Source organism: Rutilus rutilus (genome assembly GCF_951802725.1).
Source record: "Rutilus rutilus genome assembly, chromosome: 19".
In the NCBI taxonomy this organism is placed as follows: domain Eukaryota; kingdom Metazoa; phylum Chordata; class Actinopteri; order Cypriniformes; family Leuciscidae; genus Rutilus; species Rutilus rutilus.
In genome coordinates, this window is record NC_140232.1 from 30,834,358 (window position 1) to 30,851,265 (window position 16,908).

At 39.0% G+C, this 16,908-nt stretch overlaps 1 protein-coding gene across 2 annotated transcripts; it reads right to left on the minus strand.

Annotated features, from left to right (window-relative positions):
• Positions 1-16,908, minus strand: tfe3a (transcription factor binding to IGHM enhancer 3a). Of its 2 annotated transcripts, none has more exons than XM_084389371.1 (10): positions 16,386-16,908; positions 11,450-11,563; positions 9,572-9,800; positions 9,238-9,462; positions 6,305-6,400; positions 4,605-4,722; positions 2,770-2,826; positions 2,489-2,564; positions 2,076-2,223; positions 1-1,073 (listed from the first exon to the last, which is right to left on the minus strand). In XM_084389371.1, exons 1-10 carry the CDS (start codon positions 16,520-16,522, stop codon positions 648-650), a joined length of 1,626 nt encoding a protein of 541 aa, XP_084245497.1. In that variant the 5' UTR covers positions 16,523-16,908; the 3' UTR covers positions 1-647. The 2 variants fall into 2 exon arrangements, with proteins under 2 accessions (XP_084245497.1, XP_084245498.1); XM_084389372.1 differs by lacking the exon at positions 16,386-16,908 and adding an exon at positions 13,591-13,925.

A 16,908-nucleotide genomic window follows, 5' to 3' on the forward strand; every position in this document is an offset into this window, starting at 1 on the left:
AAAAAGAAACTTTTTTTTGGAACAGTAGTGTATATTAGCATAATAATTTAAGTTAAAAGTTAAACTGATAACATCTTAGCATTTGGTTTGTCTCTTTTCACTTCTAATGACAGCAGCTGACAGATACAGAATCTAAAATATGTTTACTTCATTTATGATTCAAAATCCTGCGTATTGCATATTTCACAAGTCTCAGACTTTTGGAGCCCACTATTTGAGAGAGGTCTGAACCTAAAAATAATCAGATATTTTATTATTCAGGCATGTTTTTTTTCCCCAACATGTCTAATAAATGCATGTGGTTTGTGTCCATGAGTTAATATTAGAGTGCTACTTTTCATACAACTGCATATTAAAAACACAAAATAGATGTTTAGGACTAAATCTACTCTTATATGTACATGTATTCTTCTATATATTTATCAGATGTCCAGATAATAAATGAGGCTCTACACACCAGGGTCTGCTCCCGAAGTCTTTCACCTCTAGAAAAAAAGTCTTGAGAATCTCAAACTCTTGTTTACGAGACTTCTACTGTACAGCGATTAATAAAGACCTCGGGATTACACTGCCCTCTACTGGCCGACAATGGAGCGTGCAAGCAGGATTTGCAACTTAAAGCAAAACTATCGTCCCAAATGAAGCCATCACAAGTCTTCTTCCATGCTGAAGCTACTTCTACGACTGCTGGTTTTGGACGCTCCCGGGGAGACTGAGGAAAGCAGGGGATCGGCGCCCCCTACAGGCGACAGAGCGCCGCTGTCATCCATCAAAATATCCCCTAACCCCATTTCCGCCATCAGGGATGGACTAAACACGGAGGCAGAGGGGTCATCTAACTCGCCGAAGCTGAGTGTCCCGAGGTCCAGAGGGCTGGTGACCACCCCGCCCACTGAGGAGGTAGAAGAAGGCGGAGACAAGAAAGAAGAGGGCGTGGCCTGGTTGAGGGACAAAAGGGTCTTGGAGAGGTCATGGCTGGGGATGTGATTCAGAGTTAAAGTCTGCGGCTGGAGCATGGAGTCAGAGATCTGAGATGAAGACATGCCGTGGAGACGAGCCTGCATTTCCAGCTCCTGTCGATCACACAGGCACAGTCATTACACTGCAATAGGGGCATTTACACATGACAAACATGCATGTTCAATCACAACTGAAGGAACATTCGTATTAAGGTGACAGGGGGGCCTGCAGACATTATGGTTTTAATAAGAATGTTGATTTTCGGCATTGAAAGAAACAGCAGAGAGTTGAACAAAGGTCAGCGTTATGCAAATGAGCGATGGTGTGATGCGGCGACTACCAGCGGGATTGCAAAGTTATCTGCTGCTTGATACACAAGGATACAGCAGTTTTGCACACACTGCTACTACTAGAAACTGACAGAAGAGAGTGATTTAAACCACTGTCAGTGTCTCTCTCTTTAAATCCATTTTAGTTTTTTGTACCATTTTTTTGACAGTTAAGGTCTGTTCACACCAAGGACGATAACTACAAAGATAACGATAAAGATATAGTTCTAAAAATCTTTCTCAACGTTAAAGAACAGCATAGTTAGAATCACGTTCAGAATGATTTTATGTAATAATATACACTAAGGAGTTTAATGACATCATCAATCAATAAATCAGGAGAAGAAGGAATTTTCTATGCAGTTTATTTTACATTTACACATGTAAAAAAAAAAAGTTTAAAAAAAGTTTGCTTTTTTTAAATATTAAAAATGTTGTTTTTTTTGTTAATTAAAAATTAATCTGAAATAAAATAAAATATAAATATTAGATGGGAAAAAAATAACCATAAAAACTTTATAGATAATTCAAATTTGCTTTGACAACTAACTGAAATAAACACATTTAAGTTGTGCTAATTTAAGCACTAAAATTAGTTTATTTTTATTTCACTTTTAGCAAAGCTAAATATATATATATAACAAAATAATTAAAATGACAAAAGCATAATAAATGACTAATATAAACTAAAAAAAAAAAAAAAAAAAAACTAATTGTAAATATCTACAAAAACTATAATAGTATAATAGTAATAGAGTTTGTGTGTAAATCTATGCTGCAGAATACCTGAATGCGCAGCAGCAGACTGCGGTTGGCGTGTTCAAGTTTCTTCTGTCTCATCTCCATCTCTTTGGCTCTCTGCTGCTCCTTCTGTAGCTTGCGGATGTAGTCGACCGACGCCTTTAGGATAGTGCCCTTGTTCCAGCGCATCTCCCTGTTGAGAAAACACATGCAGATACTCTTACAGAAGCATGCACTGAATGAAATCATCTAAAAATACTCTACATAAGACAAAAAAAACTATGACTAAAAACATTTAGGACAAAAAATAAATAAATAATGTAAACAAATGAAATATACACTAATGGTCTTAGAATTTTGTACCTCAGAGTCATTACAATTTAAATGATCTTTCTAACTGAATACATTATTACTGTTGAAAACCAGAGAGAAGTGAGAATGAGAGCAGTGATACTGACGGGTCAGAGGACTTCGGAATGAGACCTCCAAGTTCCTTAATGCGGTCATTAATGTTGAACCTTCTTCTTCTCTCAACTACAAAACACACATACACACACACACATTAAATAGATGGGAACAACTAGACAGACAAGTTGTTTCAGATAAACAGAAATGTAATTTACTTCCTTATACACTACCAACAATGGTTAATCTTCAGGTTTTTATGTGCAGATAGTAATGACATATCTTACAGATAAAACCAAATTGCAGGTCAAATCTTCAAGAAATCAAAACTCACTCTGGTTATGGTTGTCTTTTTTCTGCCTCTCCTTCATAACAGCTTTTGCCTCTGCATCTATAAAACAAATAACATGGCAATTTATATTACATTTTAAAGGGGAAGTGTGACATTTCATTTCTGTCACTAGCAGCACCAGACAGAACTGCTACACAAATGCCATTGTTCAAACAAATAGATGGTCCCATCTAAAAATCTACGGTGTCGGGCTGGATGACATGTGGGACTTTTTGTGGGAATCAACCAACAAATAACTTGGTTTCTGATAGTAAACTGAGGTACAAGGAAGTATTTTTTGTTCAGTCTGGAGTCAGTTGTTCAGTCTGGAGTCAGTTGTTCAGTCTGGAGTCAGTTGTTCAGTCTGGAGTCAGTTGTTCAGTCTGGAGTCAGTAGTTCAGACTGGAGTCAGTTGTTCAGACTGGAGTCAGTTGTTCAGACTGGAGTCAGTTGTTCAGACTGGAGTCAGTTGTTCAGACTGGAGTCAGTTGTTCAGACTGGAGTCAGTTGTTCAGTCTGGAGTCAGTTGTTCAGTCTGGAGTCAGTTGTTCAGTCTGGAGTCAGTTGTTCAGTCTGGAGTCAGTTGTTCAGTCTGGAGTCAGTAGTTCAGACTGGAGTCAGTTGTTCAGACTGGAGTCAGTTGTTCAGACTGGAGTCAGTTGTTCAGACTGGAGTCAGTTGTTCAGACTGGAGTCAGTTGTTCAGACTGGAGTCAGTTGTTCAGTCTGGAGTCAGTTGTTCAGACTGGAGTCAGTAGTTCAGATTGGAGTCAGTAGTTCAGACTGGAGTCAGTTGTTCAGACTGGAGTCAGTAGTTCAGACTGGAGTCAGTAGTTCAGATTGGAGTCAGTTGTTCAGACTGGAGTCAGTAGTTCAGACTGGAGTCAGTTGTTCAGACTGGAGTCAGTTGTTCAGTCTGGAGTCAGTTGTTCAGACTGGAGTCAGTAGTTCAGATTGGAGTCAGTAGTTCAGACTGGAGTCAGTAGTTCAGACTGGAGTCAGTAGTTCAGATTGGAGTCAGTAGTTCAGATTGGAGTCAGTTGTTCAGACTGGAGTCAGTAGTTCAGACTGGAGTCAGTTGTTCAGACTGGAGTCAGTTGTTCAGACTGGAGTCAGTTGTTGTTCAGACTGGAGTCAGTTGTTCAGACTGGAGTCAGTAGTTCAAACTGGAGTCAGTTGTTCAGACTGGAGTCAGTTGTTCAGACTGGAGTCAGTTGTTCAGACTGGAGTCAGTTGTTCAGACCGTTTTTTCTAGAGAATGCAGTTGTGAGTCCCGAAAATGTACAGGTGTGACGTGTGAGTTTGGTTATAGAATGTGGTTGTCACTCCAGTAAACAACTGAACTGTGTGTAAATGTAAACATATTATTAAGGACTCAAATACAAGACAACCGTATTCTGCTGCTGTGTAAACATGGCCTAAGATTCACAAACCATATCTGCCCTCCCATCTTTCCAAAAGTCTAATAAAACACTGGTAATTTATTACGATTGCTACCAAAACACAAGTTTTACTTCTATAATTATCTTTTTATTGCATGCTGGCCAGTGACTGAAGAATGATGGGTAACACTAACTACTTAGTCATAAGTTCTGCAAAAGCACAAATAACCACTGATAAAATAATGAATCATATCCAGCGATGATTATATTTTTGTGTTCGCATGAACAGATCTTAACTGGAAACTGCAGTGAAATTGGGAACTGGCAAATGTGGTGTGTAACTCTGCTGATACAGTCAGACTGAGTCGACTGGTTGGTGAAGGATCAGTGCCAGAGAAATGAGGAAGAAGCAGCAGTGAGATAAAGAGATGGAAGGCCACAGCCAAGAGATACAGACCGGTAAACTCTCTCTTGACGTTGTGCAGGTCTGCAGGGCAGGAGTTGCTGACGGTGATGGTGGGCGCCGCCATGCCCTGACTGCTGTACACATCCAGGAGATTTCCTGAGATTGGCAGCTGTTGAAAACCAACCACAACGCATTAAATCAGGGCCCCGCCCACGGCATTATCTAGTGAGAGGCCCCCTCATCACACATGGTGCAGCGTATGGATAACCTTCATTCAGTTCACCACAAAAATGAACCTTCATATCTGAAGGGCGACATCTTTAACAATGGCCAAACGGTTCCTGTGTGCATGTTTATTTATAAAGTGAACAAACTGGAAAAGGCAAGGACAATTATATGAATAAATATAAATTAATTTGGAGGTCAAAACATAAAAATTCATAAACCTTCCTCAGTCAGTGCTTACTAAAACTTTTGAGAAAACAAAACACAACACATCTAACCATAATTCCATACTAGATGTGACAATAAAAAAAAAAAAAAAAAAATGGTTTCACAAATGAAGTTGGCTCTGCTTGCATTTCATCACCCAGCTTCAATGAACCCATAGCTGCACTGAGAGTGAAGTCAGACATTTTTTGAATTATTAAACCAGTTACATAAGATCCATAAATATGTTTGAAGTTTCAAACATGAGGGTTTAACAGAAAACACATTTCCTTCATCTTTAAAAACCGAGCTAGCCTGAAAGGTGGCTTTTTGATTTGTAAAACCGATGAGGTGACAACTGTGCAAAAATCAATTATGTAAAATCCATCAAAAGTTTCTGAGGCATATCTTGGCCAACACACGCTCAAATAAACCCATCAGATTGCTCCCAACATGCTAAGATTATTTAAACCGTCATAAAACATGCCATCCTGTCTCTAAAGCAACTAAAACACAAACCTACCATCTTCACACAGCATTTACACAGATAGCGACAAGACAGGCAATGAGGCAGAGAGATAAAATGTGCTAAATTTACCTCAATCTGGCCCTTTTTCTTTTCATTCTCCGGCAGTAAAACCAGAATCCTCATGTTCTCTTATACACTCGCAAAGTGCTTCCTCTTTCTGTGTGTCTCTCCGTAAAAAGGGACGTTTAGAAATGGGGAAATATCTTTTGGAGTATTAAAAAAGCCACAGAAATCAGCTCGTTCACACACACAAGTTGAATGGCCGGTGTTTCTGCATGTGTGTGCGCGGCAGCTCTCTGTCACTCCTCCGCGGCGCGGTGACCCCACCCATTGTGAGCCATGTGTCAGAAGTTTATATTTGCTCCCAGTGTTTCAAGCCCACATTAAACCCAAACGTCCCGAATGCAAACACTTACTGACAATACAGAAGCCCATGAGCCTAAGTTAACCTTTAATCGTAACTGGTTACACAAGCGCCTCTACCTGAACTCCTCCCAGACTCAACAGAAAATTACTGATTTGAAAACCGAAATTGTATTTCCAAAGCAATGGCATGTCAGAGCAGGATTCTCTTGGAGACAAATTTGCTTTAATTCATTAATGGGAACTATGACTAATGGCTGTTTCCTCATCGTCAGTGAATTATCCAAAAAAACAAACAAACGCTATGCATGTAAGATCTGTTACAAAATGTGAGGCAAAACAAGTTGAACAAACTTTACCTAATCAGTTCTTATGAAATGAATGTGTTGCCCAATTGATCCTTAATAAAATTGAGGATGTTGCTACATACCGTGTTGGGAAGCTGCAAACCCGATTCGATCAGAGTCATAAATTCATCGTTTAAACTCGATTCCAGGCTGATGATGTCATCAATGACGTCTTCTATCTGTGCATATCGAAAAGAGAGGAAAAAAACAGCTTAGCAGGACTTGTAAGATGCAAATGTTTTTGAGTCCTAGCACAAAAATATGCTTTAAAGTGTGACTTCCATGCTGAGTCATGAGGCAGAAGGAAGTCTAAATAACACACTACACAGCAGTTTCCAGAGTGACACACCGGCCACATGGAGATGAGAAATACAGACATCCCATTTAAAGTCTGATAAAAGTCTCCAACCTTAGCAAGCTTGTATTTCATCGTAGGGTTTTCCAGCCAGTGGTTTTGATCGAGAAGGAGAAATACAGGACTGAAAGGCTTTAATAGCCAAGCCCACACCAAGTGCAAAGTGTGCAGGGGTCATTGAGCGTTGAGTGTGATATTTACCAGCACAATGTGGTACCAAAAGCAAAGTGCCCGAGAGAGTCTGGCCGACTTCACGCAGACTTGACAAAGCGCACTATTGTATTTAGTAAACGCGAGGCAAATTCTTCAAAAGAATCTTTCCGAGTCTCAGAGCCAAACACTTAATTAGTTGTCTAGCATACTCTAAACGGCTTAAGACTTGAGATTATTAGGACAATAATTACTGGTTAGTGCAGTTTTGTAAGCATGTGAAATTCACAGACTATGACTAGAAAAATAAGCAGCCTAAAAGCACAAGCTGGTTGGAGAATAAAACCTTATCCTATCAATGCAGCATTGTTTGATAACACAACACTAAACTTTGACTTCTCACACAAGCTATATCATATACAGAATATGAGAGTGAACGGTTGATGTGCTGATATCTTACTACCACAGATCTGGGGCAGATTCGAGATACTGTATGTAAAATCCTAGTGAAAGTTATCTGGCCAAATGGTCTGTCTGAATACTCAACTCTGATTGGCTGGAAGGTGTGCAATAAAAGTGTTTAATGCACAGGTAGTTCCAAGTAAGTTTAATCACCGTTCTATATTAACGTGCTGTTTTCATTTAAACGCACATACGCATACATCACTCGCACACAGAAACATTCAGGAGCACAGACACATTCAGGAGCACAGACACTTGTTATCAACGCGGCCCTGTGACTTTTATTAATAAAAGTCTACATTATATTTCTCAGCAACGAAGGGGTTACATCGCTATTTTGAAGTAATTAAACTCACAGCTTCACTGTTAATAGAGAGAGATGCTGAACAGACGCAGGTACGCATATCTCATATCTCTGTCTCTGTCTCTCTCTCTTTCTCTCTTTCTCTGGTAAATATTGCGCTGCAAACATAAATAACAGCGTTAAAGGGATACTCCACTTTTTTTGGAAATAGGCTCATTTTACAACTCCCCCAGAGTTAAACAGTTGAGTTTGACCGTTTTCGAATCCATTCAGCCGATCTCCGGGTCTGGGGGTCCCACTTTTAGCATAGCTTAGCATAATGAATTGAACCGGACAAGACCATTAGCATCTCTCTCAAAAACATGAACAAAAAGTTTCGATATTTTTCCTATTTAAAACTTGACTCTTCTGTAGTTACATCGTGTACTAAGACCGACGGAAAAGGAAAAGTTGCGATTTTCTAGGCTGATATGGCTAGGAACTATCCCTTTAAGTTGTCAATGCTGGCAAATGATCATGGTATAAGCAGGATAATCCATGGCTAGCTGTGCTTTAAATAATTTGAATGCACTTTGCGGAGGCAACTTTACCCTCCGCTTCTTGTCTTAAAATAATTTAATGCAGAGCTAGCTGTGGATTATCCCTTTTATATATATATGTAGGAAATTTTATTTTAGTCTCTTTGGATAATCCTGTCTGCCAAATGCATAATTGTCTATGTTTGTGCGACAGTTGCTTTTTTAAGCAATCAAAAATGTATTGAAAATGATTTTTTCCAAGCAGACAATAAAACAGGCACAAGTACACCTAGGCTTACATTGAAGAAGGGACCATAGCCATATCAAGAATATCACAGAGGCTTTGGGAATCAGTATAAAACCACACAGAACACCCTAGCAACCGCATAGAAACACCCTGAAAAAAACTCACAACAACACCTTAGCAACCGCATAGCAACACCCTGAAAAAAAACTCACAACAACACCTTAGCAACCGCATAGCAACACCCTGGCAACCACCCACAACAGCCTAGAATAAAGCCAGGAACAAGTAACACTAAAATCTACTGTGTAGGGAGTGTAAAGATTACTTTGTAATCGTGCATGTGAAAGTAGGCCAGAGCACAGAGCATTACGTTATGCTGTCAGTGATTGTGTAAATGGGTCATCTTTTGTTATGGCATTGGCTCAAAGACTCTTATCTTTACAATAACCTAATTGTCATGATTTAGTACTATTACACTTACATCATTTGGAGATTAAAAATCATTGAAAGAAGTCTCTTATTCTCACCAAGGATGCATTTACTTGATCAAAAGTACAGTAAAAAAATAAATAAAACTGTGCAATATGATTACAATTAAACATAACTTTTCTATTTGAATATAATTTAAATTGTAATTTATTCCTGTGATGTAAAGCTGAATTTTCAGCATCATTACTCCAGTCTTCAGTGTCACATGATCCTTCAGAAATCATTCTGATATGCTGATTTGCTGCTCAAGAAACATTTCTTACTATTATTAATGATGAAAACAGTTGTGCTGCTTCATATTTTTGTGCATTTATTTGAAACTGAAATCTTTCGTAACACTATAAATGTCTTTACTGTCACTTTAGATCAATTTAATGCGTCCTTGCTAAATAGGAGTATTAATTTCTTTCTTTTTTTATTCACTAAATCCATCACATTATTGGCAATATACATTCTATAACAGAAAGATCTGATCTGGGGTCAGTTTGTACCTCTTCTTTGTTCGATCCAAGGCTGAGCACAGCCAGTGGGCTGCTGGGAGTGCTACTGGCAGCAGGGGCCAACTCAGGAGCGGAGGCAGGCTGGGGCGAAGGAGATGTTGCCAGCGTCTGATTGGCTATTTTATTGCCAAGGGTGTGAGAGAGGTATTGCTTCACTTGTTGCCTCTGAGCTTGTTGGATGTGGTACTTCGTAGGGTTTTCCAAGTGAGTTTGAACCTGGGATTCAAACACAAGACAACTTTAGTTCCCCCTAATGAGTTAAAACCATATTTAAACATCCAAATCATATTTGATGTTGATTTTTTATAGATTTCTCATGTGATACCTTCAGCACTTCCACGGGCACCTGGGCCGGGGTGGAAGGCAGGGTGGAGGCGACGGAGATGGCAGGGGTGGCATCAGTAAGGCGCTGTACAGCGCTGGACGCCTGTTTCTGGGCCTCTCGTCTCTCCTGGTCCTGAGCCTGCTGTCGCATCAGCTCTTGCCTCATCAACACGCGTGACGTCATCACTGAGCCGGCTGGGGTCACGGGGTCAGCAGAGGGCAGAGAGCCACTACGGGGGCAGACGATGAGAAGGTAAATAAGCTTAGAGTACCACGCTTACACCCCCGTGCTGTAATCATATTACCACATGCTATTTTTGAAACTCAGGGTTGAAAGTTCACCGCTAAGATAGAGATCAATTTAAGACAGACGGCATGAGAACAGCAACTTAAAACACAAGATGGTCAGAAATAATGATCTCTCGTTCATGAGATCATGAAACTTTATTTGTCATGTCAAACAAAAACTACTGAATAAAAATAGTTCATTTCTTATATAAAAGGTCTTATTGTGCACGCTACTTTAAAGAAAAATATCGATATCTTTCTGTGCCTGAGGCAAAGCAGGAGAATATAGAAACCAATAAAATGATTGCCTCTTTATGATCCAATTAAATCCTGATGAATATTATCAAATCGTGCTCTACATTATTTTCTGCTCTACATTATTTTCTGCTCTAAAATACATCACATTGTGGAAGTTAAATGCAGTGCAAATGCTATTTAAAGAAAAAAAACGTTGTTATTTTAAAATAAATTTAATATTAATAAAGTACATTTTAAAAAAAACTTGCTCCGCCTCTGAAACTCTCTCGAGAATTACATTTATTCTTTTATCAGACACTTTTATCCGAAGCAACTTGCAAATGAGACTGATACAAACAAAATATGTCATTGTATCTTAGCGTGTGGTGCTATCAACTACCAAAATAACATAACATCTCTCCGTACAGTTTTGCATTTCCAACAATACGGCCTTCACATTTCTTTCACACGGACTCGTTTTAGTGATGAGTCATTGTGGGAAGTCTTAGAGCGAACAGAAAACAAGCAGCCAAGACCATGCTGCCTCAAACACACTGTTTGCTACAAAGAAAATCCAAAGATTACCATGTCAGGCAGATCACACTGTCAGATAAGAGCTGAGAGACTGTGGGAGACAGCAGCGTGTGAACTTTGAAACCGTTGTATAATTGATTTATCTTAAAAAAACACTTGGTTATGTAATTCTTTGCAGTAAACAAACCATCTGACCCACTATCCTTAAACATATTACTCCATAATCAATATGTTGTTTTTTTTTTGTAAGGAGAGCTGCGGAAAGAGGTATTATGACTGATCACGGTGTTTTGTTTTGTGCTGAATCACTGGGAAGTCCCTGGAAACAGACACCGGGAAGTTCTGTCAACAGAAACCTAACGCCCCGTCTAAACGCCTGCAGGACAGCATGCACTGACCTGCCTCACCCCAGAAAAAACATGCAGTTCTCATACAAACGAGCTCAAAAATACTCATAATTTCATATAAAATGAGCGATAAGTGATCGAGAGTGATATAATGAATGCAGCAAACCAAGAATGTACAATATGTCAACAATTCAGAAATACATGAACTCATTGCCAGTAAAATCCCACGGGGTAAAGCTGATTATAGTGTTAAAAAAATAATTAAATAAAAAAACAAGTAACAGGTATGTGGCAAAACGTGATTTAAAAAAACCTTCTAGACATCCAACTCATGCAGGAAGTAAATCAGATATGATTGCGGTTCTCTCATAAGCAAGCATGTCTAGCATGCGGATACAATCTAAATGTGTAGATGACAGTACAGATATAAACAGGAAGTATATTTATATAATCGGATCATTCGGCGGACTCACCTCGGGGTGATGGGCTGACTCTTGAGCTCGTAGAAGGTGTCCGAATCGGTGGAGAAAATGCCTTCCACCTCAATATCTGCCACGATCCCAGACTCAGGCAGAAGGGGTTCAACACTGAGAAGGGAAGAACACACCAACGTCACATACCGTCAGCCCACAAACATCTCCCATAATCTGACATGTTGATGCAGAGGCTGTGAACAGGAGGGGGTTTACTGTAACATCCTGCAATGAATAAAGTCTGTCACTAAACACCCAATAGATATTTAATACATATATGACATTTAATACATATATCACAAACTTTGATGGAGGGAAAAACCCCGCTTACACAGAAGACAGTATATATGAAGAGTTCAGATGCAAAAGCCTCTTAAGTGCCATCTGAAATCTTCTTCTAGAATGATTATTTTTATAAAGCTTGTATATTTTAAGTTAAGTAATTTCACTTAAATGACAATTAATAGGTAATTTGCATTGCCATGTAAGTGAAATTATTGAACTTAAATATACGATCTTGATAAAAATGATCATTCTAGAAGAAAATTTCAGATGGCACTTAGAGGCTTTTGCATCTAACCTCTTCATATATATATATATATATATATATATCCCCCTCAATAGAAATCGCTTTCCGCTGGGCACCGCGATACGACTAAATAGGGAACTTTCACTTTCACGATTAAAGGGCCAGGGGCTCAAAATGCCCATCTTGGTTAGTATTCATATAAACACAAAAGGTTATGTCTTAAAGTTGGCATGAAATCAAAATGGGCTATTTACGCATTTACTTTGTTAGTGCACATTACTAATCTTGTGGCGAACAATTCGAAAAAATTATAATTCTGTAATCTTTGATCAAAATTGGAAAAAGTACATCCCCTCTAAACTGGCCTTCCATCACTGAACTTACTCAAGCTGGACTGTGACGCTATTTTCTTCTAGACACAAACTTTATTGCATTATTTTCCTGTTATCTCTGTAAAGCTGCTTTGAAACAATCTGTATTGTAAAAAGCGCTATATAAATAAAGGTGACTTGACTTGACTCTGATGACGTCTTGGGTAGAAGATCCCCTTCAACTGTCAGTCTGCTGCAAGCTTTGACAGCGAGCTGAATCGGATACCCACTTTTCTAGATCCAATCAATTCCCAGCAGGGAAAAACAAGCCACGGCCTCTATTTTTTGTCATTCAATATTTTGTTTCGCTTGGAAAATACCTCACAATACTGAAGAGAAGTCAGTCGCAACTTCTGGTTCACGGTGACTTTAAGTGAACGTAAATAGAAAGAAATCGGATGTTTATCATTATATTGGATCCGTGAGTTAGGTCTTAAAGTGACAGCAGCCAATAAATACCTGCTGCTGTCTGTGCCGTTTATGTTAATCACATAACAAGACAGCTTTAACAAAGATACATCTATATTTAGCATATACAGTGAAGACTACACAGTGTTATTGTACATTTAATTATAACATTTCTGTACCTGAATACTACCTGTTAGACATTACTGTATCTGTAACTTTGTTATATTGCATTTATCTATGCTTTTTTTTACTGTCTGTTCACTTGTCTTTAATATTTGAACTTTTTGCTGATCCGAAAAATGATCTGATCCGTAACTCACTATATGTATATATATATATATATATATATATATATATATATATATATATATATATATATATATATATAATCATATTATTTATGTATTCTACTTGTGTATGAAGGACATGTGTGTGTTAATTATGTATACTACTTGTTTAAGAAGGACATAAGTGTCTTCTAACATAAGTTGCTCACAAAAGGCAGCCTACATAGACAGCATATATTTTGAGCTTTTATGGACAAAATTTTGTGTGCCTACACAGACATTCATATTCATGAGGCATCAATGGTAAATCCCTAATGAGCACAAATGGCCCAAAACTAATCAGCTTGCCTGTCTATGCAACATTTTTGGGGGGCATTGATCCCCAAAAGTCTAGGCAGCTCAAGGGTTTGTGAGAGACATACACTATCTTACCGGTGAAAAACACATCCACACCGTCACAACACCATCACCTCTGAGCATAAAGTATGAAATACTATCCTCAGAAAGCTCTAAACGCATTTTAGACCTTTCACAGATATCACATACCTAAAGCCTCTTCTGGTTAGTGCAATAATCCAAGTGACGTAATCGGATCAAACGTTATCAAACGAAACCATTCCGGTAAATTCGGTTTGTAAACCGCATCAGCTCATGGTCAGCATCTGAATCCCGGGCTGCTACGAGCTGTCACGCTGATTTGCACGATCTAAAGGCGAGATTTACGAGCAGAGCATCGTCGTTTCGCTTGTGTTTTGGTTTCCCCAGGTGGCCATGTTTGTGCCACTCCGAGCACGCGAAGCTCCTCTATCTTCCGGTGAAATTATGACATTACGAAACCTACTATAATGAAGGCTTAAGCTCATGTAGATATTAAAAAGGTCATTCAACATTGCTTGGAGCTGTCAGTCAGAAAACCAAATTAATATTCACTGACCAAGCGTTCACTATTCGTTGATTAGCCAGCTGACTAGCGCACACTCGCACACCCTTGCCTTTTAACCAACCGGCTTGGCTGTCCGGAGAAAGTAATTAATATTCATGAGGCAAGCCTTCACTATTCGTTGATTGGCCAGCTGACAAGCGCCCACGCTTGCCTTTGAGCCAACCAGCTTGGCTGTCTGGGGAAAGTCATTAATATTCATGAGGCAAAACTACACGCTACCCGGCTTCTAGAGTCGCGCTTTTCAAGCTGAAACTTTCGCTAAACACACCCATTTCAACAAAAAATACTAGTACAGGAGAAAACTTGCCATATACTTATCTAATCTATGTTTTCCGTGTGTATTATCTGAGGACTACCCTAATATAAACTACTCTTGTCTTTACTAAGAAAAGAGAAATACAAAAGCATAAAGTCAATAGTCACCGCCAGAGGGAGTCACTGCATCAATTCTAAAATAAAAATCCATTTATTCCCATACTATGTTTTCCCTTCGTTTCCTATATTTCTCTTTATTAGCTGACCCTATTAATTTTCTGTATTGTATACTTCCAGTTCTGCTGTACTATAAGCTTTTGCAATATTGTAATATTGTATATATGGAAAGCACCTTATTTCTTTAGGTACTGTTGTAATACTTCATTTTACTCTTACTGTACTGAACACAACTACCACCTATCTAATGACGTGACAATAAAGAATATTGAACTTTGAAAGCACGTTATGCAATGTAAAACATAAAAATCTTAACTTTTATGGTAATTGGGCTATAGACAGAAAAGGCTGTGGTCATGTCTTTTCTGAGGACAGCAAATGAAAAACACATTCCTTTGGGTACAAAAGGAGCAAAATAGCGTGCGCTCAGCAAGCACGAACTTGAGAGGAAGCAGAGTGAAAACATGGACAGAAAAAAAGAGAAAGGGAAAATGTGTGGGTAGATTTGCTGAGTCATATCCCGTGAAATCTGAGGCTCAGGACAGAACTGCTAAGCTAAGCCTCCGGTTAAACGGCTATAGTGGGTAAGAGTAGCACAGACAGACATTCCAGAGGAATTATTTTGGCAGGGTGGAAGGGAGGGAGGGAGGGAAGGAGGGAAGGAGGGGGGTTTAAAGGTTGAGGCTGAAATGGCTTTGATGGTTGGGTTGAGGAATTACAGGAGATGGTTCTTTTGATATTCTGAAAACTCAAATATACACTTCAATTCTCATGCACAAATTTTTTTTTCATGTTCCATAGCTTTCCTGACCGCACCTCCTTTTCTTCCTCCTGCACACAATATTTAGAGACTTGCAATAATTTTTGCAATGCTCAACTTCTGCTCAACATTGGGTACTAAGCATAATAATATTGTAGGGATAGTTGTCATTAATGACTCACCTTCATGTCGTTCCAAACCTGTAAGACTTTCATTCATCTTCGGAACACAAATGAAGATATTTTTAAAGAAATCTGAGAGCTTTCTGTCCCTCCATTGACAGCTACGCAACTACCACTTTGACACTTCATAAAAGTTCATAATGAGATCGTAAAACTAAATCAAATGAATTGAGCAGTTTAGTTAAAAATTTCTGTAGAGACTTGATCACTTTATATGATGAACAGAATGTGTTTAGGCTTTTATTCACATTTAAACTTCATCAACTCACACATCAGTCGTAGTAAACGTAAGCTCAAGCATGTTCGCTTGACGTGCGAGAACCAATGAGAGGTTACGCAGCACATTTGAGGTTTGTTCTCAAGCGTCAAGCAGGTTCGCTTGAGCTTCTGTTTATGTTTGCTGATCTACGTTTATATGTGAATAAAAGCCTAATTAAATCTGTTCATCATATTAAGCGATCGAGTCTCTTTAGAAAATTTGGACTAAACCGCTCAATTCATGTGGATCCATTTTATTATCTCTTTATGAACTTTTTGAAGTGTCAAAGTGGTAGTTGCGTAGCTGTCAATGAAGGGACAGAAAGCTCCCAGATTTCAGCAAATATATCTTCATTTGTGTTCCGAAGATGAATGAAAGTCTTACAGGTTTGGAACGACATGAGTGATTAATGACAGAATATTCATTTTTGGGTGACCTAACTCTAAAATAGTTTATGACAGTTTATGACTAAAAAACAGTCAAGTTATGTGCAAAAATAAAGGTGGGACTATGTGAAAAATAAAACTGCATAAACCTAAAAGCATCCAGGTTCTCTGATTTGCTTATATAGCCTCAACATTCAGTTGAGTTCATCTTCCGAGACTTGTCAAGAGGCTGCATGCACTAGTTAAACAAAGTAGCCTTAAGGTCATTTCTGTCCATGATCTAGTAGTCCACAGTCTGCAGGATCCCAAAACAACAATCAGTTAAAACAATCACAATCACTCACAGTCACAGTTTCTGTGATGCTCGTGCACTACTAACCTGATGAGATTGACAGACTCGGCTGAGGAGTCCAGAATGACGTAGACGGTCTGGGGACGCTCGTGCTGCTCCTGTTGCCCAGGTAACGCCACTTCCACTCGGCCCTTCTCGGGTCTGACGGAAGGCAGGCTGGACATTTTCTCCAGGAGCGCAATGGTATTTACAAACAGCAAAATAAACGAGCTAGAGTAACCGAGCAACTGAAAATGATAGTCGCCTGAGCTCAAGTCAACAAACTAACTGTTATATCAAACCAGTTGTTTTCTGAAGAGGTTAAAATAGAGGACTGTCGCACTGTCCGATCGCGAGCGAGATGTTTACTGCACGAATTTTAACTTTCGTCCGTATCGATGCTTTCTTTATCTGTGTAGGCTAGAGCTTGATGAAAATTAAATGCGTCTTGGCGGCCAAAGTCCTTAGTTGCTCTATCAGAGACTGACTGCAGTGCACGGCGTTATCTTGCTCTGTTCTCCGGGAGTAAAATCTGACTGGAAAACCCCACAGTGACGCTCCATGATCAGCC